The 24,170-nt window shown below is 42.2% G+C and overlaps 3 protein-coding genes across 3 annotated transcripts in view; all 3 read left to right on the top strand.

Annotated features, from left to right (window-relative positions):
* The window catches only part of LOC103370414 (protein kinase C epsilon type-like), a 43,149-nt gene extending 30,810 nt beyond the window's left edge, over nt 1-12,339 (top strand). Inside the window, exons 8-15 of the mRNA XM_008299464.1 lie at nt 2,673-2,775; nt 3,409-3,620; nt 5,482-5,655; nt 5,745-5,899; nt 6,213-6,351; nt 8,096-8,284; nt 10,352-10,498; nt 11,916-12,339. Coding sequence (XP_008297686.1) covers nt 2,673-2,775; nt 3,409-3,620; nt 5,482-5,655; nt 5,745-5,899; nt 6,213-6,351; nt 8,096-8,284; nt 10,352-10,498; nt 11,916-12,065 — 1,269 coding nt within the window. The 3' untranslated portion in view covers nt 12,066-12,339. The remainder of the gene's footprint in view (nt 1-2,672; nt 2,776-3,408; nt 3,621-5,481; nt 5,656-5,744; nt 5,900-6,212; nt 6,352-8,095; nt 8,285-10,351; nt 10,499-11,915) is intronic.
* A 1,633-nt stretch (nt 12,340-13,972) lies between these two features.
* Nucleotides 13,973-22,683, top strand: LOC103370410 (endothelial PAS domain-containing protein 1-like). The gene is made up of 9 exons (XM_008299461.1): nt 13,973-14,265; nt 15,386-15,552; nt 17,034-17,263; nt 17,340-17,424; nt 18,771-18,871; nt 18,960-19,123; nt 20,416-20,522; nt 20,606-20,774; nt 22,489-22,683. Exons 1-9 carry the CDS (start codon nt 14,240-14,242, stop codon nt 22,550-22,552), a joined length of 1,113 nt encoding a protein of 370 aa, XP_008297683.1. The 5' UTR covers nt 13,973-14,239; the 3' UTR covers nt 22,553-22,683.
* The window catches only part of LOC103370412 (glutamate dehydrogenase, mitochondrial), a 36,892-nt gene continuing 31,719 nt past the window's right edge, over nt 18,998-24,170 (top strand). The window contains exon 1 of the mRNA XM_008299463.1: nt 18,998-19,006. The gene's annotated coding sequence lies outside the window, so the exon portion shown is untranslated. The remainder of the gene's footprint in view (nt 19,007-24,170) is intronic.

Genomic DNA, 24,170 nt, shown 5'->3' with positions numbered 1-24,170 from the left:
GGTGGAGCACTTCCACCTTCAATAATTGGATCTGTGTTGTTCAGACTGTCGTGAAAAGACCAGATACAGGTCGCACAGGAGGAAAAAAATCGGATTTGGGTCACTTCAGCCTGCTGTCTGAACATATTTACCTTTGATGTCAACCGACGGCCCATACACAATCAAACCAGTCAGTTAGGCTGAAATCCAGCAATGCGTAGTGTTCTAGCAACACACTAGTTATTATAACAACTATAAACAATAAATATTAACAACTAATGAGCCTTCCAGCATCAAGCCCTCCTTGTATATGGACCTCCGTCTTGACAATCCGACAGCCTTGCTATCCGACATAAAAGAAGGTTTTACATTTAGTGTCGGATTATCGAGTCACGACTGTATCTAAGAAGTAAGGTAACGTTAGTATATCATTTTATTCCAGTATTGGTGATAACTGTGGGCATTTGGAAAACTGTTGAACATGTTGATTACAGTTTTCCAATTTTTGTAAAATGAGTGATGAAAAAAATATTTTTTTAAATTAATGGCATTATGAATGTGTCACACTGCACAGAAGATATTTTTGAGTTTCTCTACTTCTAAGCGTGGTTGTTCTGGTTCCACAGAGGTGCAGGACAGGAAAAATGAACCCACAGTTGGTAAAAATGTGACAGAAAACACTCAGAAACTGCTTCAGAGGTTAATTATTTATACTAATGGTTTTAATTTTTTCAAAATGTTGAATACATTTAAGGATTTCTTTTCATCACTTGTCCCGAGAGCAGCTCCCGTCTAGACGCTGGCCAGTCTGTACATTCTGCAGCTTCGTGTCTGCAGGTTAGATTAAGCTGAACGTCTGTTAATTACAACAGATGCCAATAACACTGCTGACAGCAATGATATGAAAGCCTGCTGCTCTTTTAAAAGGTTGATTAGACACGAAAGACGTTTCTGAAGGAGTAGTTGTACATTTGGGTGAACGCCATCTTCTAGAGTTAGATGTCAGTACAGCGGGTTAGCTTAGCTTCACATATACACTAATAAAGCTGGGAATAGTTCATCAGGTTCCCCTCAGAGGTAATAAAATTAATTTCCCGGCACCTCTAAACCTTGTTTGCCCAACCTGCACAAAAATGTGTTAGACTGTTTCTTGGCCAGGTGCTGCATCCTCCTCGAGGCTCCTTGTCAACATGGCAGCCGACCAGCAGCAGCATAAATCTAACGTGTTAATTGCAGAGCTATAGAGGTGCTGCTAGGTCAGAGCCAGGCTTTCTGCCCCCCCCCCCCCCGTTTCCAGCGTTGGTGCTACGCTGAGCTAACCATCTGTTAGCGTCATTCCTACATGAGCGCGGCGCCGATCTTTACGTCTAAGTCACATTTTGGGTCACATTTTTACTAATTTCTCTCTGCAGTGTAAAGTCTTGTACCTCAGTGGGAACAGCACAACCATGTCTAGACGTAGAGAGAATTTAAAAAAAACGTCTGTTGTGTAGTATGACAGTTTTATTGCCACAAAAAGTTAATTTCTGTGATTATCTAATTACAAACATAGAAAAAAAAACTTCAGTTAGCGTGTGCAACATTTTTGAAGTGCCTACAGGTGTCACCAGCACTTTAGCATAAATATGTAGTTATATATATGTACTGTATTTTAGTATTTACACTGAATTTCTTTTATGCGTCTCTGTGAAAACACAGCCTGCAGTTCAGCTGAAAAGTCTCAGGTTTGTTGTCGGATGACGATGTTGGTCGCGGCTGAGTGCAGAAGGTTTTCAATTCTGATTAAAGCAAGCAGTGTGTTTTTTGTTTATTTATAAATGAGACGTATAGAATAAAGTGATTTTATTAAAATATAATAATCTCAGGCTCAGATTCCTGACATCACAGATGATTAGTTCAAGAACTGTTAGAAAGTTAATATGTTCTGTTGTTTTAAGTTCCAGCTCTGATAAATGGTGCAATTATGGCATTTTTTTATAAACTGAAATCTTTTGAACCCCCTAGCAATTTAAAAGAAACCATTCTGTGACTCTGTAGGATGCTCAGAGCATAGATATGTATAATAAAGGCTTGATGTCTCGTCCGTGCTGTCAGTCAATGGAATTGCACGGCTGCACTGGCGGCCATCTTGGTACAGTGCGCTGGCTCGCCCATAACATTGTGTTGTAGTGGCGCATGTACTTTTTAAACAACCATAACTTGCTCAATTCTCTACCGATTTTCAAACGGTTTGGTTCGTTATAAACGTCAGAGGTGTAGCTATAACACTGCACTGATGGATAATTATGTTACACTCTCACGGCCAGCAACAATTAGTATTTTAATTATTTTGTATTTTTGTAATTTGAATAGTAGTCACGTTAATGACGTTTATAAGAAACCAAACCGTTTGTAAATCCCTCAAGATTTCAGCGAGATTTACGTTTGTGCGGATCAGTCACCTTCCTCCACATACCACAGGTTCCACCAGAGAGCTTCCCCGTATCAAGATGACGGCGATGACGTTAGAGACTCCGCCTTAAGACATCTCACCTTTATTACACATATCTATGGCTCAGAGTGCATTATTTCTGTTCAAGGTTTATTCTGCGTGTTTTACGTGCACACGTGTCAACTCTGTGGCTCATGCTTCAAGTTAGACAGAAATGTCAGCCCGAGGGAAGCGTCATGTCGTCTCCCTCCTCTCTCTCCAGTTGACTCCAGGGCAGGACCCTCCCCAGTCTCCTCCTGAGCTCTCTCAGGCTGAGGAGAACAGCTTCAGCCAGCCAGCTGTCCCCACCTCCCCGTCACAGCAGGGTAACGCCGCACACACACACACAGCATAAGAAAAAACACAGATTCCACACAAACAAACATTTCGGAGCCCTTCTGAGATGAGACGTTCTGAGCAGCATGCGGTATTAACGTGTTAATTTTACCAGCGAGGGGTAGTAATACGATTTCAGTCAAAATATTGTTGCTCCTTTTAAACGTTAACCGGTTAAATATGTGTGATTGTTTTCCTAGATACCAGATTAAGCTTGAATTATCCCCCACCGCCCACCACCATTTGGTCGTCACAGTTAGTCATCGTAATATCACACTTTGCAAGCTGAGGAACAGAGAAAAAAAAGAAGTTAACTTTCCCTCCGTGGAAGTGCTCCCATTTTTGTTCTGAGCGAAGCCAAAACTCTTGATGACAGCAACGCCGGTCACTGCTGTTATTTAATCTCCCTGGTCTGAGATAATGTAACTGAGTCATCCTGGACTTTAACAGAGGATGCGATCATCGTTTTTTAAAAGTTTATCGAAAAGTATTTGGAAACAAATGAGTAATGTTCCTAAAAAACTCCTCTATTTTTTCGCATAATGAGCCGATCGCTGACAGGAAAAAAGGCAGTCGGCCTGTTTTCGCTGATGTCTGATCTGCTTTTCCGACGACACCCACAGACTTGGCAGAGCTGGATCGCCTGCAGGACGCGCTGTCACTCGACCAGCAGGGACCTCAGCACTCCTCCTCCTCCGCCTCGTCCTCCTCCTCCACCACCTCCTCTTCCTCCTCGTCCTCCTCCTCGGCGGGCAGGGAGAACGGACAGAGCCAGAGGAGGACCCTCAAGGACTTCAACTTTATCAAGGTTCTCGGCAAAGGCAGCTTCGGCAAGGTGCGGCGGCGCGGAGGAGGCGTTTTGAGGGGGATGTTTATTTGTTTACTGCTCATTGTGTTTATAATTAAACTGGTTTTTGATTAACACCCTGTTCACCAGGGTTCCCATTGTTCACCACAGCAGAAGGGAGACAATATCAGCGCACCAGAATAGACCAATTCACATGTAAATTACATCATATTCAGCAAGCTGTTTGTACATATTTCATTTTAATCCTCCACTACATACGACGTAAAGGCTTCCAGCGGGTCACTTGTAATGACTAACCCACCTGACTCTGCTCTTCCCCCCTCGGCTACGCTGAGCTTTTAGCTGTGTTACAGCTCATTGTGTTCATTTAATGGCCTGCAGATTTACTGTTTTGTTCCAGTCTCGCTACTCTCATCAGCACAATTTCCAACAGCAGGCAGCAATAAAACTTTTATAAGCTGACTGTAGGTTATCTGCCCAACACCAAATAGCTGGTGAACATAGTGGAGCATTTAGCGGCCCAGAGAGCCTTTTATTTTCATTATGAGCTGGTGGAGACCAAACTTGGAGCTAAAGGAGGACGAGTGTTGGTCTTATATTTGCCAACATGGATCACAAAGTAACGCTAATGTTGTTTCATAACTCCTGGATGTGTCAACAGTCAACTTTATAAGCTGATATGAATGTTTACAAGTTTTTTAACTAACCTCATATGACTCAAAACATCTTTGGCTTTAAAGAGGGTTAGTTTCAAACCTGCTGTTATGTCTTTCAGTATGCACTCATCACAGACGACTGATGACGAATGTTGAAAATCTTGTAGTAGCTGGCACGTATCGGACTGTTTCGTGGTTGACATGTTGGATGTGGGAGAGTCAGATGTTGTAACGAGCTGAGCAGCTTTGATAAGGCTGTAATTGTTACGGCGAGACGGCCGGTTTGGAGCGTCTCCAAAACAGCAAGGATTATGGGGCGCAGCCAGTTAGAAGCGGCGAGTATCGACCGACAGTGACGAACCATGACCCGGTGTCTTGGAACGTGCTCATGGTGGCACAAGTCCTGCCAGCTTACAGGACTTAAGGGATCTGCCGATAACGTCGCGGTGCCAGATTACCCCAGGGCACCTTCAGAGGTCTGGAGCAGGTTCAGCAACAACACATCAAGTGGGGGGAGGGGGGGTCGCGATGCTTCAGGTCATCAGAGTAAACAAAAAGTAGAATATAAGAATCGTTTTTTTGACTGTAAAATCTGATTTTAAAATCATAGTCAGGGGTCAGTAGCCAGATAGAGGTGGGTTTTGCAAGATTTGGTTTTACAGAAATTGAGAGCTGCAAGGTGGCTCGGTGGTTAGCACCGTTGCCTCGCAGCTAGAAGGTCGCTGGTTCGCGTCCCGGTGAGGACACCCAGGATCTTTCTGCGATGTTCTCCCCGTGCAGCGTGGGTTTTCTCCGGGTTCTCCGGCTTCCTCCCACAGTCCAGAAACATGTTGAGGTTAATTGGTGATTCTAAATTGTCCGTAGGTGTGAATGTGAGTGTGCTTGGTTGTCTGTCTCTAAGTGTAGCCCTGTGATAGACTGGTTACCTGTCCAGGTGAACCTGCCTTCACCCTGAGTCAGCTGGGATAGACTCCAGCCCCCCATGACCCTAGTGAGGATTAAGGTGTAGAGATGATGGATGGATGGATGGATGGATGGATGGATGAATGATTCAACTGATGGATGTGATATAAAATGTGAAATTATGAAAATCTCATGTTACAAAAAGCTCCTCTTCAACCACAGAATTCTGATGTCGTAGTCAAAAAATGCAGACCATGCAAACTGTATTCCTGACATATTGGAACAACCACAGTGGACTCATGCTTTCATACTGTACGTCTCTACTAAAGGTGATGTTGGCGGAGCTGAAGGGGACAGAGGACGTTTACGCCGTCAAAGTCTTGAAGAAGGACGTGATCCTACAGGACGACGACGTCGACTGCACAATGACCGAGAAGCGGATCCTGGCCCTGGCCCGCCGACACCCCTACCTCACCCAGCTCTACTGCTGCTTCCAGACACGGGTAGGACCCCGACACCAACAAGACTCACCGCTCCGTCTCTGTTTCATCTGTCTCTTAACCTCTCTCTTTCTGTCTCTTGGTGTCTGCAGGACCGTTTGTTCTTTGTAATGGAATATGTGAACGGAGGAGATCTGATGTTCCAGATTCAACGATCTAGGAAGTTCGACGAGCCTCGCTCTCGTTTTTACGCAGCCGAAGTCACCTCAGCCCTCATGTTCCTGCATCGTAACGGAGTCATCTACAGGTGAACCCAACGATTTTCCCCTCTTTGTGATTATGTTTTCCAGCCAAGGACACACTGAAGTATCTAGGAAAATGGATAAAAACAAACAAACCAGAGATTTTAATCATTTGGTTGAAGCTTGAGCGAGTATTAGGGGAACTCATACATGTTTCTTCTACCAGGAATGCACCAGATGGCTTTACTTGCATTACGTGGTGGTTCTCACAGGTTTTTTTTTATTTTCATTGCACGCTCACTTCTCCCAGTGAGCCAGACTGTTATGGAAGGCAGATGGTGCTAATTCTCCTTGTCTGTCTGTGATGTTCTGTCACAGGGATCTGAAGCTGGACAACATCCTTCTGGACGCAGAGGGACACTGTAAGCTGGCAGACTTCGGCATGTGCAAAGAAGGCATCATGAACGGCGTGACCACCACCACCTTCTGTGGCACACCCGACTACATCGCTCCCGAGGTGAGCTCAAGGAGGCGACATTGTCTTTAGAGTCCAGAAGATTCTATAAATTCAGTGCTGAGGTAATGATGCTTTAGCTAGAAGACCTCTAAGACTGGTCAAACCTCGATGGAGGCTCCAATATCACTCCGTTAACCCTCTGATCCACATCAGTTTCTACGTTTTCTCCTGTTAGGTTTTTACTCGTTGTAGGCTCATTTTTCACTGCAGTATTAATTCCAAACAGCACAACCAAAGATAAAAGTAGAGAGAACTCAAAACTGTCTGTAGTGCAGCTTAGCAAAGTTATAAATCCATAAATCATTACGTCAAAGTTGACTTTCCTTAAGTACTTATTTTACAAAAACTGAAAAAAAAACCCCAGAGTTTTTCCAAATTCCTACAAGTTTTACCGATATTAGACAAGACTGCCCTCTACATCTACATACAGACATTTTACTGCTTGTGTTTGTAGTTTCTGTCTACGCCTGTCTCCTCTCAGCCTGCAGTTCAACCCAAAAGTCTCAGTCGCTGATAACTGAGCCAAAAAAAAGCCAAGAGTTTGTTTCGGGCGTATTTATCATGAGACAATAAAGTGATTTCAGGCTGACATTTGATCAAGTTTCCCGACGTCACAGGTGATTCAAAAACTATTAGAATGATTTTTTTCTGTTTTTTAAAGATATCAAGCCTGTCAATAAAGACTTGTAGCCCAGCCTGAGAGAACAGAAACCTCTCAGGTGTGACAAATACCCTCCAGAGGCATCAAAGACCTTCCACAACAGCAGACACATGTTGTTGTTCTTCTTTTTACAGGAACTTGTAAATATACATTCATTTGATGGTTGTAGGTAGTTTGCAAATTTAGTTTTTCAAAAAATTAATCCTCAAGACAGACACAGAATCACTTCCAAACAATACAGTCTGAAGAGTTTTAGAGGATTTGGTCGACGACTTTTCTCTCATCATTTCGTTTTTCTTTCTTTTCTTTTTTTTCCCCTAAACTTTTCTTCTCTGAGTACTTTAATATTTCATACCTGATTATATCTGACTGATTCTTATATTTGCTTATTTTCATATGTAATTTAAAAAATATTTTACCTCCACTGATGCATTGTTACGTCCTCCTCCGGTCAGAAATGCATACCTGTCACTAAAAGTGCATTTTTAATGTTTTTAATGACATCCACAGTGCAAAATGATGTACGTGTATTCGCAGAGTTATTGGTAGAAATCTGTTATAAGATTCATTTGCTGAGGGAAGCTTCTCAGCCTAAATATCAGATGTACAAACGAGGAGGATCATACTCGTTTTAGGACCAATGTTCAGCTTATTCGTGCACATTTCAGTCGAGCAGAGAAGAGTTCTGTCTAAAGGGGTTTTCTCTGCATATTCATGGATCCCTAATTTTTCATTTGGAAAGAAGTAGATGTACTCTTAAGCATTTTCAACTGGATAATTGAGCTTCTTTATAGTAAAAAAAAAAAAAACATCAAGCAAATTATTATTCAAGGCAGAGCGTTTTTTGTCTCTTAAAACATGTCTGGAGGGGATCTTTCAGTAATTATTTTCAGTTCTTCTTCCACCTCTGCCACTGATGACATTTAAAAAGGCTTTTCTGGGAGTTGTTATGTAGCGTTTTGCTTTTCTCTGCGCCTCCTAAAAATGTGGAAATGCAAGAGACGAGGTGTCTCCTGTATCCTGAGTGTCTCCTAATGTGCTGCAGAGGTTGAAGTTTACCTCCGTGTCGAACTGTGAATTCAGATCCTGCAGGAGCTGGAGTACGGCGCCTCCGTGGACTGGTGGGCTCTGGGGGTGCTGATGTACGAGATGATGGCCGGGCAGCCGCCGTTCGAAGCCGACAACGAGGACGACCTGTTCGAGTCGATCCTCCACGACGACGTCCTCTATCCCGTGTGGCTCAGCAAAGAGGCGGTGTCGATCCTCCGGGCGGTACGTTTCCTCTCCTCACCTCTTCAAACAGACTCTTCATTTGATTAGAAGAGCTGTTCAGTTCTCTTGCACTGATTCCTCCTGCTGCTCGAAGCCCAAGTCCCAATCAGAGAATCTACTGTAAAAAAAAAATCGACTCATTTGGGTTTCAGTTTTTTTTTAATACATTCAGTTAGCGTGTGATGATTTGGGGGTAAATTTTGGCCTGAATTTGGTTGAAAAGTGGCTGTTTTTAAACTCCTTGAAGCTGATTTTTCTTTTCAGATTCTACAGAAAAACCCATAACTGCCGCTTTGAAAGTATTTATAGAATCCTGAGACTCTTCTGTCTGGATCTTATGGATGTAAAATTATTCCATCTGTTGCATGATAAACAGATTTTCTCTGTTACTCTACTTCTTTTTTTTTTTATCCTAGAAGCCAGAAATGACTCTTGCTCTTGTTGCATAACACAAAAAATGTCATAATTAAATCAAAGTCATAGTTTGATTGAAGCTGTGCAGTTTAACAAGCAGATATTTCATTCCACTGTTGTTGTTTTTATTAGAACAGAAAGTCACACATGGAAAAAAAAAAATAATTTCTATTTTTTCTGGCGCTGTGGATGGAGTATTCTTTCATTCATGGGATTTGAAGAGTCGTGGCTCCAGACGCACTAAGCCCTGTGACAGTTATTACATAACCACTTGATTGTAATTATTTGAGATGACCACATTCGTTCCATTACGCTGTGTAAAAACAGCTGAAAGAAACCAACACAAAAGTCATGTTTTTTTTTATTTCCATGTCGCTCTTCACTATCAGCACTTCCTTCTTCTGCTATAGTTCAATGGCAGCCTGAAGGGTTTAACTTCTAATGCATTGGGTGCGTTTCAGTGAGCATCTATTGACATTAACGCCATGGATGTACTGGTTTAGGTTTACGTAGCGACTCTGACGTTGGTTTGTGGACTCCTGCTCTGAAGGCATTCTCAAGTTTGGCATTTGTCCGTCGTTGTCTTGGTGTTTTAAAGCCGGAAATAATGAGCGAGCGGTGAATCTGACTGGAGAAGCCAGGGGCGCTACGCACGGCGACATGTCGATTACAAACAGCATACCCTGCTCTTTCGTCTATTTTACTCCAAATTGGACCATAATTTACAAACTCATCATCCCACTGTGTCCAAAAAGTCTTAAAACTAGCATTTGGGGCCATAATCTCATTAGACAAATGTTTACTGAGGTAACAAATCAGGTGAGAAGTAGAATGCAATCTAAGTTCTTTGTTCTAACAGAGGAGTCGCCCCCTGCTGGCCATTAAAGAGAATGCAGGTGTAAGACGCTTCAGTGTCAGCTGCACTTAAATACCATCTTTGATATTCTGTCTTTGCCTGCAAAGCCAATCACCACAGAGCCACTGTTGGTGCATTTTAGTTTTGCGCTGAGCAAAGATTGCAAAATACCTTAAAGGAGGCAATTTGTTGCATTTGTAGCAAAAAGGTGGCAGTAAAAGGCGCTAATCTGAAACTAATAGAGGCATTAAAATGAACTGTAAAAGACAATTACATCATTAAGAACAATTATTTGTTTGAAACACTAAAAAGCTCACTTTTGGGCAAATGTGTCCAAGTTTGAACCTCAATCGCTTCATTTCAAAATAGACGCCTGTGACCACCAAATGTTGAGTTTTGAAAAAATGCACAACAAGGATTCATTCCAGATATTTAAGCTCTTGTCGTCATTGTTGTCATGTAGAAGTGCTACGATGCGCTTCGCCGTGACGCTGAGAACGCAAAAGTCAGCCAAGAGGGTTAAAGTAATACCAGTGTGACCATAAAACCACAGAGCTGCTACAATACTCAACACACATCTTGACACTCAGCCAGCAGCACCAGCTCTCATCACTCTGCCTCTTTGTTTGTACCGTCCACAGAGCCATTAATGCCACAGCTCTATTATTAGCACTGCAATGGTTCCTGCCCGGCCCCTGCTTCTGTTTCTGTCCTCGCCGTTTTATGGACGCGACCGCAGCTGAGCGTCTTGAGGGTTTCAGACGAATGTAATTTCAAATCGAATATTTGTGCCGCAGTTCATGACGAAGAATCCGGCCAAGCGTCTGGGCTGCGTGGTGAGCCAGGGCTGCGAGGAGGCCATCAAGACCCACCCCTTCTTCAGAGAGATCGACTGGATCCTGCTGGAGCAGAGGAAAGTCAAGCCGCCCTTCAAACCTCGGATTGTAAGAAACGCACACAGATGCCCCCGAAACACTCAAACGTTTTACACCAAAAAGTTCACCGTGATGATCTGATGAGACACTTCATTAGGTTTCCACGTGCTTCGATGCGTCCTACATGTCGGACTGAGTGTTTTTGGTTTTTTGGTTTGACCCACTGCTCATCAGCAAAGTGCTCTCATTAGTCCAGGACAGTTTTTTTTTGTTTTATTTTTTTAAATATTCTTTTCAACCACAAGTCAAAAGCAACGTCTCATTTCACTAAATTATAATTTAGTAAATTTTTATTTATTATTACTTTTTTCGGTTTCTAGTTATTTGAGTGATTGTTGTGAATTTTGCCTTTTCTTTAATGGAAGGGGACGAATACATCTGAGGACATATGAGTAGGTAAAATCAGCAAACTGAAATCCCCCAATGTACATCAATATTTATCTAAAGAATATAAGCAATCGATGGAACCAGAACAGGTAAAGCTGTAGCGACAAAGTGAGTGTGCTGAATTGACCGACAGCTCTTTTGCCGGTTAGTTAGAGGAAGACTGTAATGCTATTTCTTCCTAAAAAAAAATTTTTAAATTGCTAAAACTCCTAATTTAACCAACACTGCACAGATGTTGATGTTACCAACCCTCTTGTGCAGCTGTTTGATATAAAGGTGACGTTAAAACTGAGTGTTTTAAAGTAAAATGTGTTTCATTCCTCAACGTAAAGCATCACAAAGAGCTTTAATCCACTGATTTTCTGGGCATTTTTCACTGCAGAACAAAGTCCTGCACCGTTATGGAAACGATTTGACCACAGCTAGAGGGACAGAAAGCTTGACTTTTGTGCAGGAGAACACAGTTATAATTCTATAATAATTCTTTTTTCTTCTGGGTTTTGGCAGTTTGAGGAAACTTAAGTAAAAATATTTAAAGAAACTCAACTTCTGCCTTTGTTTTTTTTATGATTTATTTCATTATTAGTGTGTCAAACTGCATAGACATTTCTGAGGTATCAGATGGAGCAAAATTTCAGTTGAAGCAATTTTGATTTCTTTCATTTTTTAAATGTTTGAGAATCAGTTCTCATTTGCAAACATGAACCGGCCGAGAGTCGCCAGTATGAACAAATGTAAATTACAGACACAAATAGACGCATAAACATAACATAGAGCAAAAATTTAAAAAGTAAGAAGCAAGTTAAACTTGTCCAGTAGTTCAAAAGAAAAACAAAGATTACAGGAAATGATGATGAATCTTTTTATGAGTTCTGTTGTGATCTGATGGAAACCAGAGCTCCAGTCGTGTGTGTTATCTTAACAAACAGGCAGTGTGTCTAATTGGGCAGAAGATGTCGCTGTAATTTCATTTTCAAAGCGCTACAAAGTCGCCGTGCAGTTCCTTCCTCTGACATCAGTTCCCCTTTTCTGTCCGCAGAAAACCAAGCGGGACGTGAATAACTTCGACCAGGACTTCACCAAGGAGGACCCCGTGCTGACGCCCACGGACGAGGCCATCATCCGACAGATCAACCAGGAGGAGTTCAAGGACTTCTCCTACTGCGCCCCCGAGGAGACGCACACCTAAGACGCACACACATTGACACACACACACACAGACACTGATCCGACAACACTACACCCGGCATGCACGTACGCACACATGCTGACACTGCGTAGATCCATAAATCCCTTTACAACACACACACACACACACACCAACACACCAACACAGAGTCACTCCTTTACTTTGAAGCTATTGGTTGTTGTTACTTTTTGGAATATTATTTACTTGCATTGTGTTGTTCTTGTTGCCTGGGTTTTATTATGAATATGAATATGAACATGACTATGGATATGAATATGAATATGCACACCTGCACATGCTCTCACACACACACACACACACACACACACACACTACACACGCTCTGACGCACACAAACACAAGCTCACTGCACATGCTCAGACGACCAAAACACATAAAAAAAAAAACACACACTGACACTTGCTTCTCTGCCCCGGCGCCTTTCTACATGTGGACTGTGGGCGCCGGGCGCAGAGGCCTGTATATAGCCTGTGTTGAGTGGCTGTATCGTGTTGGTATCGTCTGCTAGTAAAGGAGCGTCGTGGCGCATGGACAAGCAACCCTACCTGTGTTATTACTGTCCTTATCGTGGACCAGTTAGGGCCAAAAATTCCCTTTGTGCAATACCCTGACTATCTATATATTTTATGGTTTGTTTGTTCATGTGTTATTTTTTTTGTTTTTTCCTCAGAATGTTTTCTTTCTTTTCGATATTGCTCACCACACTCACTACACTCCTTCTGTCCTCCTCCTCCCCGTGTGTGTTCAAAAAGTGAATGTCGAGCTTTTACAGGCTATTGAACTAATTATGTGGAGCAGAGTGTTACAGGCGACCTGTGTAGCAGCAGCAGCAGCGGAGAAAAAAAACAAAAAAAAAGCCCGATTTTCCATCCATCTGTCGGAGTTGCGAATGTGCCGGTTCGTGTTTTTTTTTTTTTTTTTAAATCGTGAATGTACATTTTTTGTGCGTGTGAATGTGTGATTTTTTTTTTTGCCCCCTCCATCCCTGTCCTGTGCGACTCTTTGTTTCTGTAGCTACCATCAGTGTTCTCAAATCTCACCGATTTCCATTCCTCCTGCTCCTCCAGCAGCCGTCTCACTCAGCCAAAACCACTTGCTTTTCAGACTTTTTTTTTTTTTCAAGAATGGCTTTTCTTTATTATTGCTCTTGCTCTTTTTTATTATTATTATAATTATTATTATTATTATTATTATTGTAAAGTGTATCTGGAGGAAACCTTTTGTGTATAATACTATAGCTATACTATTCTAGGTCTGTTACAGCCGGGTGATAAGAAATGTGGAGAACCAGCAGCTGAATTACCTCTCATTTCAAACACACACACACACACTGAACACCACATACAGACTCTGTCCTTCGCCTCCTCCTACTCCTCTTTCTTTCTCGCTGTCTTTCTTACAAACAACAAACAGAACACACACACACACATGCACACACACACACACACACACACACAGAAGGACTGTGGTTGCGTGTACTGTACAGCGATTGGAAGGCGAGCTGGTTTGCTCTCTGTGCAGTAGAGTCGGTGTGTGTAGTGAAGCTTTGTGCACCCAGGGGTAGGGCTGTTCCTGGTCACACTATCTTACTCTGTGCCAAAATGTAGTGCAACAGCCGGGCTAGTCCTGTCTGGTCTGATTCCAATAAAACACTGAGCTGTCTACATCAATCCCAGACTCCTCTCTCTCTTTTCTTTCCATCTATTTTGTTTTGTTTTGTTTTTATTGATTCTGCTGCTTTTCAGAGGCAGGCATGTGGGATGCTCAGAAAAAGTTTGAAGAAGAAGCAGCAGCAGCAGCAGAGAGGGGTGGAGTGGAGCTGGAGGGAGGAGAGTGGAGGGTGAGGTTTTTTTCTTTTCTGTTTTTTTTTTTCTTCCCCCATCTTAACCTATCACAGAGCTCAATTGTGGAGGCCTGTAGGTGATTTGCATGAAGAGGGGAGAGGAGACACTCGCTGGAGTCAGTTCAAGTCATCTGTGCCGCCGGGGACCACTTGCCTGGTGACATTTGGCGCCGCTAATTGCCTGTCTGGTGAAGTGGACTACCTGCGACGGTGCAAATTGCGGCGGCGAGACTCCCCGCAGCGCTGTGAAGTCCTGCAGCCGTCCCCTCTGAGCCAGGATGAGGCCCGATAGAGTTGTCTGCGGGACGCGATGACAGCCGACAAGGAGAAGAGAAGGTACAGCTGCTTTGTGTCACGGGCATTTTGATCCTTTGTGAAAATGTGCTTAAATTGACTTGCGTCTGTTTGGTCAGGAGTTGAGGTTGTGTGTTGATGCCTGGGACGGTGCTGCGGCCACACTCGGCGTCTGGGTGACTTCACTGTCGACCGCAGTGCCCTGCTGTCCTTCCCCATCAGTTCATCAGTGGTTGAAGAAGCACTTAAACTCTTAAAAACAAAAGTCTAACATCCTGCTGTAAAAATCCAATTTAAAGGCCTGCAATTAAAATCCTGCATCAAATGAAAACAGCTGAAGCAGTAAAAGTTCTCCAGAGTGAGCGTGACAATAAGTGGAGGATTGAAGAAGTGTCACACGCTTCCTTCCATGTTGAGAAATTCTCCACAGAGCTTTCAGATAATGTCAGAAAAGTCAGCGAGCAGGAACATGACAGGTTTGCAGAGTTCCTGCAAAGTTGAGAAATTCTTTTAAGGTTTTTTTTTTCTTTCTTTCTTTCCCACCAGGCGCTCGTGGTGTTTCTTCAGCTCGTGAATCTGAATCTGCACACTTTGAGCAGCATTAAGCAAAATGTGCAGCATTGTTTTATGAAATTAAGCTCTGAAAAAGTGGAAATACTCAATTAAAATATAGGTACTTACATGCAGTTCTACATATTATTAAATCAATCCTAGTATGTAGTTTGTCTTTAATATATAACAGTTCTCAAGTTTTTTTTTTACTTTAACTATCTTTCTTTATGCATCCACTATATAATAGAATATTCATTTGAAGAGTTCATTTTCAAACTCCATCTTCACAAACCCACTTTTCCATCAATCAAACTGCAGTTATCTCTATTTTTGTCGTTTCTACTGAGTCAAATCCATTCAGCTTCACTTTGATTGATTTTATCTCAAGCAAACGACAAAAAAAACAAGTTTTCTGAAAATCTACAAAAATGAAGTTATCTGTTTTTACAAATGAACCCTTTATTTATTATTGCTGTAGATAAATAACACATTGTTTATGACTTTATTGTGACATTATTGCACGTGGTGTAATTTTAAATGAATGCTATTAATAGAGCTCAGTGAGTTCTTGTTCTGTTCTTCATGTTTTCCCGCCTCCTTAACCCCGCAGAGCGACCAGCCGTGAGGCGGCCAGGAAGAGGCGCCGAGTGGAGTCTGACGTGTTCGGAGACCTGTCTCGCCTCCTGCCGCTCCAGCCCTCCATCAGAACCCACCTGGACAAACCCTCCGTCATCCGCCTCACGCTCAGCTACATACGCATGCACACGCTGCTCAAAGGTAACAGCTCACGTTAGGAAGAGTTTGACATCTAGTAGCCCCGGTATGTGACATGTGTGTACATGGAACAAGCTAAGAAAAACCTCCACATTTTAAAAAAAATGCTTAAAAGTCATACATAATGCTGCAAAACCTAAATTTACACATTTATGCAGAAGGCATGTATTGATATTAGTGTGTATGTGATATAAATATCATGTTGGGTCATTTCTGGAGAAGAAGTTTTGAATAAAGACAAAGTTTAGGCAGCGGAGAACGCTTTGATTCACCGTTAAAGGCACATGAAATGAAAAATACTTTATTTATCCCAGAAGGGAAATTCAATATATCTGTAACTGTATTTCCTGTGCTGTATTTTTAGTCAGAATGTCAGTATTTGCAGGTTATAAAATCAAAAATAAGTCATTTTAAAGAGATGAAGCTGCGTAAGTTAATAGGAATAAAGAAACATGCCTTCACTTTGACTCTGTGAATCTCTTTAATCAATATCTAATGCATGTGTTGTAAAGACGAGCTGGGTTTGCAGGTTGAAGGTGTAAAAAAAATTATTTCTAGAGCTACTTTAAAAAAAAAAAATTATAATACAAGCTGAATCAATATGAGAAAAGTCTCCACATTTAAAAAATAAATGCTTCAAAGTCATACATAACATGGCAAAACCTGTCGTTACACATTTATTCAGAAGGCATTTATTAATATTAGTGTGTATGTGATATAAATATCATGTTGGGTTATTTCTGGAGAAGAAGTTTTGAATAAAGACAAAGTTTCGGCAGCGGAAAACGCTTTGTTTCATAGTTAAAGGCACATATCTGTAACATGAGGAGTAAATATTATTTCCTGTGCTGTATTTTTATTCAGAATGTCAGGATTTACAGGTTATAATATCAAAAACAAGTCGTTTTAAATCGATGAAGCTACTTAAGTTAGTTCACTGTGACTCTGGGAATCTCCTCAATCAATATCTAATCAGTGAGTTATGGGAGGTTTGCAGGTTGAAGGTGTCAAAAATGATTTCTGAAGCTACTTTAAAAAACAAAAAAAGAGTCCAACATTATAATACAGTAAATTTTGGCCTTTTTTGTCCAAGAGTTGCGCATAAACACAGAATACAGTATGTTTTAAAGGGCAATTACGTGTGCAACGACAGTTTCTGGGTAAATTCTGAGCATCAAAGAGCTCTAGAAAAATGTGCTTTTTTTGTTAATTGCGGTTTCTGCTTCGGAACTCAAACATGTTTAACGGTGGGAAATGAGATCAGCTGACTAGTGGGTTTCAGACAGGCGTCAGACGGAGGAAACGCCGACATGTGAGACGTATACAGACAGGTACATGTGATCTTACAGACTAGAAAGCCACCACATCCGCTGTTCTCCTTTACTCATAGTTCCCATTTATTACCAAACCCAGTGGAATAGAAACGTTTCCCACGAGAACAACCGGGAATTCCGAAAATAAAATAGTCACTTGTTGTGTTTCAGAAAATGCGGAGACCAGACACAAAGTACGACTTCACCCGGTGGTGGTGGGCGGAGTGGAACGCAACCACTGCAACGGAGGACGAGACGAGAAGGAGGCGGAGGAGTCGGAGGCGTCGGAGGAGATGAGCATGTACCTGAGGACCCTGGAGGGCTTTCTGATGGTGCTGTCCACAGAGGGAGACATGATCTTCCTGTCGGACAACGTCACCAAGTACATGGGCCTGACGCAGGTGAACAAACGCAGGTGGAGGATGTTTACATTGTGGAGTCGAGATTTTTAAAGGTCTGCTTTCTGTTTTCCGACAGACCGAGTTGATGGGACACAATATTTTTGAGTACACTCACCCCTGTGACCACGAAGAAATCCGACATAATCTACGTCTGACGGCAGGTGTGTTGACATGAAGGCCCATGAGGAGTCTTTGTTTACCTGTTTATCCATGTAGCAGAACACAAAGCCTATAAAAAGTATTCACCCCCTTCGTAAGTCTTCCCCTTTTATTGCTATTCAACATTGAATCGTGGTCAATTTAATTTTTTGATAAGAATTTACAACAAAGACAGTTTTGTGTCAAAATGAAAACAGAAAAGTAATTTCAATTAAATAAAAATCTGACATGTAAAATAAGTTCCTGCATAATTATTCTCCTGCTTTGAAGCCACTCACCTGGTTGAACACAGGTTCAGCCAATCGGTGCCCAAAGTCGCATGATTAGTAACATAAAGATGATGTGAGAGCAGTGAATGTGTCTCAAGTCATTGCAGTATAAAGACGACTGTATCTGGAAGGTCCAGTCGCTGGTGAATCAGTACTTCTTGGTTTAATGACACCATGAAGACAACTAAGTAAAAAGACGACCGACAAGCACAAGTCAGGGGATGGGTACATGAACATTTCCAACGTCCCTGGAGTCCAGTTAAACACTTCATCAAGAAACACAAGAAATACATAAATCTGTCTAGATCAGGCTTAAAAGTGAGTCACCGTGCAAGAAGGAGACTAGTGAGGGAGGCCACCGAGCCACCTATGACTCCTCTGAAGGAGTTAAAAGAAGGAGACTAGTGAAGGAGGCCACCGAGACTCCTATGACTCCTCTGAAGGAGGTACAAGAAGGAGACTAGTGAAGGAGGCCACCGAGACTCCTATGACTCCTCTGAAGGAGTTGTAAGCTTGCGTGTTCTTCACCAGTCAAAGCTTAATGGAACAGTGGTGAAGAGAAAGCCGCTGTTGAAACAATCTCCGAAGCCAACTAGAAGAGCTTCTTTGGTGTGATCACATCAACGTTTAGCTTTTTGGCCGTTAGACAAGACGAATGTGGACACCAAGCACTGCACGCTATCACAAACCCAACACTGTAAAGCATGGTGGTGGCAGCATCATGATGTGGGGAAGCAGCAGCCCTGAAAGGCTTCTAGAGGTAGAGGGTAAAATGAATGCAGCAAAGTGTAGAGAAATGCTGGAAAGATGCGCAACAGCTCAATGCTGTATCTCATGCGTCTACTAAATACTGAGTTGAAGGGGGTGAATACTTCCACCATCACTTGTGTTAAATTTCATATTTTAAATATTCAACATTACTTTGTAGAAATCTGTTTTCACTTTGACATGAAAGAGTGTTTTTTTTAAATTCTTGTCAAAAAGCCAAATTAAATTGAGCATGTTTTAAAGTTGAAGAGCACAAAACGGGGAGACAACCGAACGTTTTTCACAGACGCCGTAAATCGCTTGTTTTTCAGAGCAAGTCTGGTGCGGTGAGAAGAGGGACTTTGTCATCAGGATAAAAAGCGCTTTGACGCACAGAGGAAGAAGCGCCAACCTCAAGTCGGCGACATGGAAGGTTGGTGAGACACAAAACCACCTCACACCTGCTCCACTTCAAGAGTCTCTGTTGATGTTGGTGTCGTTTTGACTCTCTGTGATTTCAGGTTCTGCACTGTCAGGGCAGAGTGAAGGTGTGCATGAGCCCGTCCTCCATCTCCTGCCTGCTGCTGACCTGCCGACCTCTGCCGCTTTCACACACGCTCCTCAGCACGCACACCTTCACCAGCCAGCACAGCATGGACATGAAGTTCACGTACTGCGACCAGAGGTGTGTGTGTCCACGCGAGCAAGCAGCACGTTGTTTCAAACGACCCAGGATGAACTCTGGGGTTACTGTGAGAATATGTTTCAAGAATGAGTCAGAAAAACGGGACCTTGTTGTCCGTGTCCGTTAAGAAAAGAAAGAAGAAAAAAAGGAATTGTGATTTTATTATGCAATGCTGTACGTTAGGAAATTATAAAAGAAAAAAAGGAAGGAAAATGATTAAACTTACTATGGCCCCGTTTCATACATGACCTGTGAGACACTGATGGTTCTGAGTTTAAAAAAAAGATCAATCCAACAATAACGGGCTTTTGTAGGTGATTGTTAGCGTCCAATGATACACATGCCTTTGGAAAAAAAATGTCTAATATTCAATTTATTAACAGTTAATTTAGTTTATAATGACTCAGCATGATACAGTGGCTGACTAATGGTTTATATGCAATACGATATGTTCATAACACAAAATCTCTGCTGCACAGTTCATATAGTGCAGCCCAACATTATTAAAACTGATGTTCTGATGACGTTCTGATGTTCTGATGACATTCTGATGACGTTCTGATGTCCTGATGACATTCTGATGGCGTTCTGATGTTCTGATGACGTACCTGATGTTCTGATGGCGTTCTGATGATGTTCTGATGGCGTTCTGATGACATTCTGATGATCTGATGACGTTCTGATGATGTTCAGATGACGTTCTGATGGTGTTCTGATGACGTTCTGATGGCGTTCTGATGTTCTGATGTTCTGATGATGTTCTGATGACGTTCTGATGACGTTCTGATGGCATTCTGATGACGTACCTGACGTTCTGATGACGTTCTGATGGCGTTCTGATGGCGTTCTGATGACGTTCAGATGACGTTCTGATGATGTTCTGATGACACTCTGATAAAAAAATTTTAAAAAACTTTAAAAAAGAGCTTTATTATTATTCTCGTGGAAACTCCAGACTTTATAAAGATTCCAAATATGTCAGACTTAATTTTAAGGGAAGTGTTTCCAATAACGGGACATCTAGAATTTCCAATAAAGGGAAACAAAAGTGAATAACAGGATTTGAAGGGGTTAATTTTGCGTGACAAAAATGAAACAAAAATCTCTCAGAACCGTGATTGCTGCTTTTTATCTTCCCCTTTTTGTCTTACTTATGGCTGCGTGACCTCAGTGAACTCTGAACCCGGCTGCTGCTTCAGCACTTCTCACGTCTTCAGAACTAATTTATCAGAATGAGTTTGGTTGATGCTCATAATGAATCCACTTTGCTTCGTGTGTCTGTGTTTGTGCAGAGTGATCTCTCTGTTGGGTTACACTCCTGAGGAGCTGGTGGGTCGCTCCCTCTACGATTTCTGCCACACGCTGGACTACAACTGTCTGAGCAAAAATCATCTAAACCGTAAGATGCTCACGTGAACACCTCAAAACACACACACACACACACACAACACACAGCTGTAATGACTTCACGCCTCCCTGCAGTGTGTCTGAAGAGCCAGTCGGTCAGCGGCCAGTACAGGATGCTGGTGAGAGGTGGAGGCTACGTCTGGGTGGAGAGCCACAGCGCCGTCATCCCCAGCGTCAAATCGTCCAGGTCCAGGCCCATCACCCACCAGCCGCTCTGCATCCTCAGCGTCACCTACGTCCTCAGGTGTGTGTCTTCAGCTTTTCTAAGAGAGTCTCATTGCAGAGATTTGAAACTACCTCGATTTAGCAAATCCATCACAGATTTTTAACCACACGACCGGCTGATCCGATGTTCAGACTGTATGTCAACAGCTGGATTAACCTTTCACCTCCACCCATGTGCTGAGACCAGGCAGGCGTATTTGTTAATAAAACCGCCATTTTTAGAAGGTTGCTGAGCGTGTATATGTAGAGGACGCCTTTTGTTTTTGTGGCATCAAATTTAGTAGAGCTGCAGTTGGGAATTTTTAGAAGAAGTATGAGAATAACTTCATTGTTTACTGACACGATTTCCAGTCTCATGCTGGTTTAATGATGGCGACAAGCGGCTCGTTGCGTTTTAAATTGCTCTCATCCACAGAGCTAGAGTCCACAGAGTTAGTTTTTTTGTCGTTTTGTCTCTGCAGGTGGTAAATTTGGGGATTTTTGTTGTGGAGATTAAAAACACAATATCAAAAGACATTCACAATTAACCGAAACTGGATGTTGATTCTCTGGTAACCCCCTGACTGTCCTTCTCCTGCAGCTACGCTGTTGATTTTGTGTTAAATTTATGGACGGATTGTCATGAAGTTGGAGTTTACCGAAAGATAAATAATGACTTTGGTGTTTGTTTTTTAATCTGGTGCCACTATCAAGCCAAAAACTCCTTTAATTTACAACCAGACTACCTGCAAAACTAACTCCATCCCTGCCTATCGAAGCTAGTTAGCCAATTACTACAGCCTGACTGATAATCTGTTGGCCTGATATTAGCCTGTCACAGAAGCACTGGTATCTTTTGCAGAACATAATGCAGAAAAAGAAGTCTGGGATCATTTAGAAATGCTGTCATTGCACAGTTTGTCTAGCAGAGTGGCTCATTGATCACAATCCTCCCAGCACTGCAGCGCATGTAGCAGAGCATCACAGTGGGTGGTGCGGAGTCGAGCTTTATCTTCATGGCAAGTTTCAAACTAGTTTGTTAAATAGATTGCTGGGAAGTTAATAAACAACAACCCCTTAAGTTTATCACCTGACATATCGATGTTAGAATTTCTTACACCGTAAAAACATACCGGCCCCAAAAATCCAGTTTCGTCAGACTCAACTAATTAGCAACTATTAGCATGCTAATATGCTAAACTAAGGGGGTGAACGCGATGATCATTACACGAGCCCGTTATCACTGATGGAAAATGTCGGCGTGCGGATATTAGCAGCTAACGCCCAAACACCTGCCTCGTGCAGCTGCTGGTGTGGTTGCAAAGTGTTGGTTTTTGTGTGTTTTTTTGTTGTTTTTCCCAAGAACAAACTGTTGTTGTCACACCTTTTCAAGGTTGCATCCGCACGCAATGTTTGAAAGTGAAATCACACAAATCACAACCCGTTGAACAAAGAAAAGGCGTCAGATTCACTCTCGTCTTATTCTTGACTTCTTTCTTGGTTTCCATTCCTGTTTGTGAAATCCGAAGTTTTTTTTTAGTGCTTCAACTGTCAAACCTCACACGCAGATGAATCCTGAACATAAAAGTTTTTGCACTAACTTGCAGCGTGTAGTTTCAAAGTACTAAAACAGGCCAGCATGCACCACCACAAGTTAATAATATTGAAACTGTTTTGGGGTACGGTAGCTGTTTTTATAGTGTCGTTATTCACTGATGCTTAATGCTGTATGTATGTGTGTGTGTGTGTTGTAGTGGAGTGGAGGAACCGACCCTGCAGCTCTCTTTGGACCAGACCATACACAGATATTTGACCTGAAAAGCGGAAGAACCGTCTGCGAAACCCACCGGCCTTTACACAACAGCCATCTGCTCTACCTCCTTCTGTGAATTCTAATCAATTGTTTTCATGAATCTACCTTTAATTAAATGTTTCTGTATATTTCAAAATGTCTTGCTGTGTGTTTTATGTAGTGTTTGGATGTAGCTGAGCCTGGTTCAGGGTAGATAACTTGATCCAAAGTCCATTTTTTTTCAACTTTTCACTTCACAAGTTTGCCGTTTTGCATAATCGTTGCAGTGGCACGACTTGAGCCTGTCCTAAAACAAAACTGGAAGCTCTGAGCGCAGACTGTGGTTGACAGACAGTTGATGGGGCGTAGTGAGAGTTGAAATTTGTTGATGAAAGCAGGCGGTTTGACTTCTTCCTGACCTCTCTGGGCCTGACCCCTGCTTCCTTTGGGGTTTCCTTCTGGGCCACCTGACACGTGGGGTGACATCTGGCTGTCAAGCGTAGACATAAATGCACACACACACACACACACACACACACACACACACACACACACACACGGGGTATATATAGAGAGATATGCATTGTGCTGATGAGGAGATGTGAGTAGACGCAAGTCAAAGCCACAGCTTCCTGAATAAAGACACCCGATAGGAAAGTTCTCGTGGGAACTTTGTCAACTTTTTACCTCTCGGCCTCTGAATGCACGCACGCAATCAGATGCACAAGCTTTTCAAGTTTCACTTTAACTGGCTCCAACGGTATGAAATTGAATTGAAATGATAGCTGAAATGCAAACAATCGCGATCAAATGCATGCTGACTGAAATCATAATAGGAGGGGATTTTTTTTTTAAACAACAGCTCACGTTATTGGTTTTGTCGGCTCATAGCAAACACACGCCATCGGAAAAAAAACACACTTTGGTGCAACAATCAGTCGTCTCACCACCTGCTGTGAGAACGCAGCGTTCAGTTCCCCACAACGTGCTGCTGTGCAGGTGGAACCACGTCTAGACCTCTAAGGTTAAAATGTTACGGAACTGAATGCGGTTGAAAACTGAAAGTCTTTTAGTTATCTAGGTTATATATAACCGATGTTTCAACATTATTTCAGTGGCCGTTTTTAGCTGCATGTATTTAGCTGCGTGCATGTACAGGAGTCCTCAGATGTATTCGTCCCCGTCCATTAAAGAAAAAAGGCAAAATTCACAACAGTCACTCAAATAACTAGAAACTGAAAAAAGTAATAATAAATAAAGATTTGGTAAATTATAGTTTAGTAAAATAAGACATTGCTTTTGCACTGTGGTTGAAAATAATAATTTAAAAAAACAAAACTGTCCTGGACTAATGAGAGCACTTTGCTGATGAGCAGTGGTCAGAATACCTGTCAACAGGTGCAGAAGTCTGACTGAGTTACAGGAAACACCTGATGGCAGTGATTGGCTCAGAGGGTTGTTCAACTAAATATTAGTCTACAGGTCCCATCATGCTTGTGTTTGATTTTTTAAATGTTTCTGTTGAACCACAATTCAAAAGCAATGTCATGATGTTCATTACATTTAATATCCATCCAGCCCTTACTAATGAGATACCTTTCCAATAATTTTTCTATTTTACATTAATAAGAGGGCTGCAAGGTG

Source organism: Stegastes partitus, unplaced genomic scaffold, assembly GCF_000690725.1.
Source record: "Stegastes partitus isolate 25-593 unplaced genomic scaffold, Stegastes_partitus-1.0.2 Scaffold1420, whole genome shotgun sequence".
NCBI lineage: Eukaryota > Metazoa > Chordata > Actinopteri > Pomacentridae > Stegastes > Stegastes partitus.
The sequence above is the reverse complement of the archived record's forward strand: the minus strand, read 5'-3'. Positions and strand labels throughout refer to the sequence as shown.

Excerpts from the sequence above, each read along its gene's own strand:
- LOC103370410 (XM_008299461.1), top strand. The coding sequence starts at position 14,240 with ATGACAGCCGACAAGGAGAAGAGAAG. Across the intron at positions 15,553-17,033 it reads CATGCACACGCTGCTCAAAG|AAAATGCGGAGACCAGACAC; the intron begins GTAACAGCTCAC and ends GTTGTGTTTCAG. Across the intron at positions 19,124-20,415 it reads TTCACGTACTGCGACCAGAG|AGTGATCTCTCTGTTGGGTT; the intron begins GTGTGTGTGTCC and ends GTGTTTGTGCAG.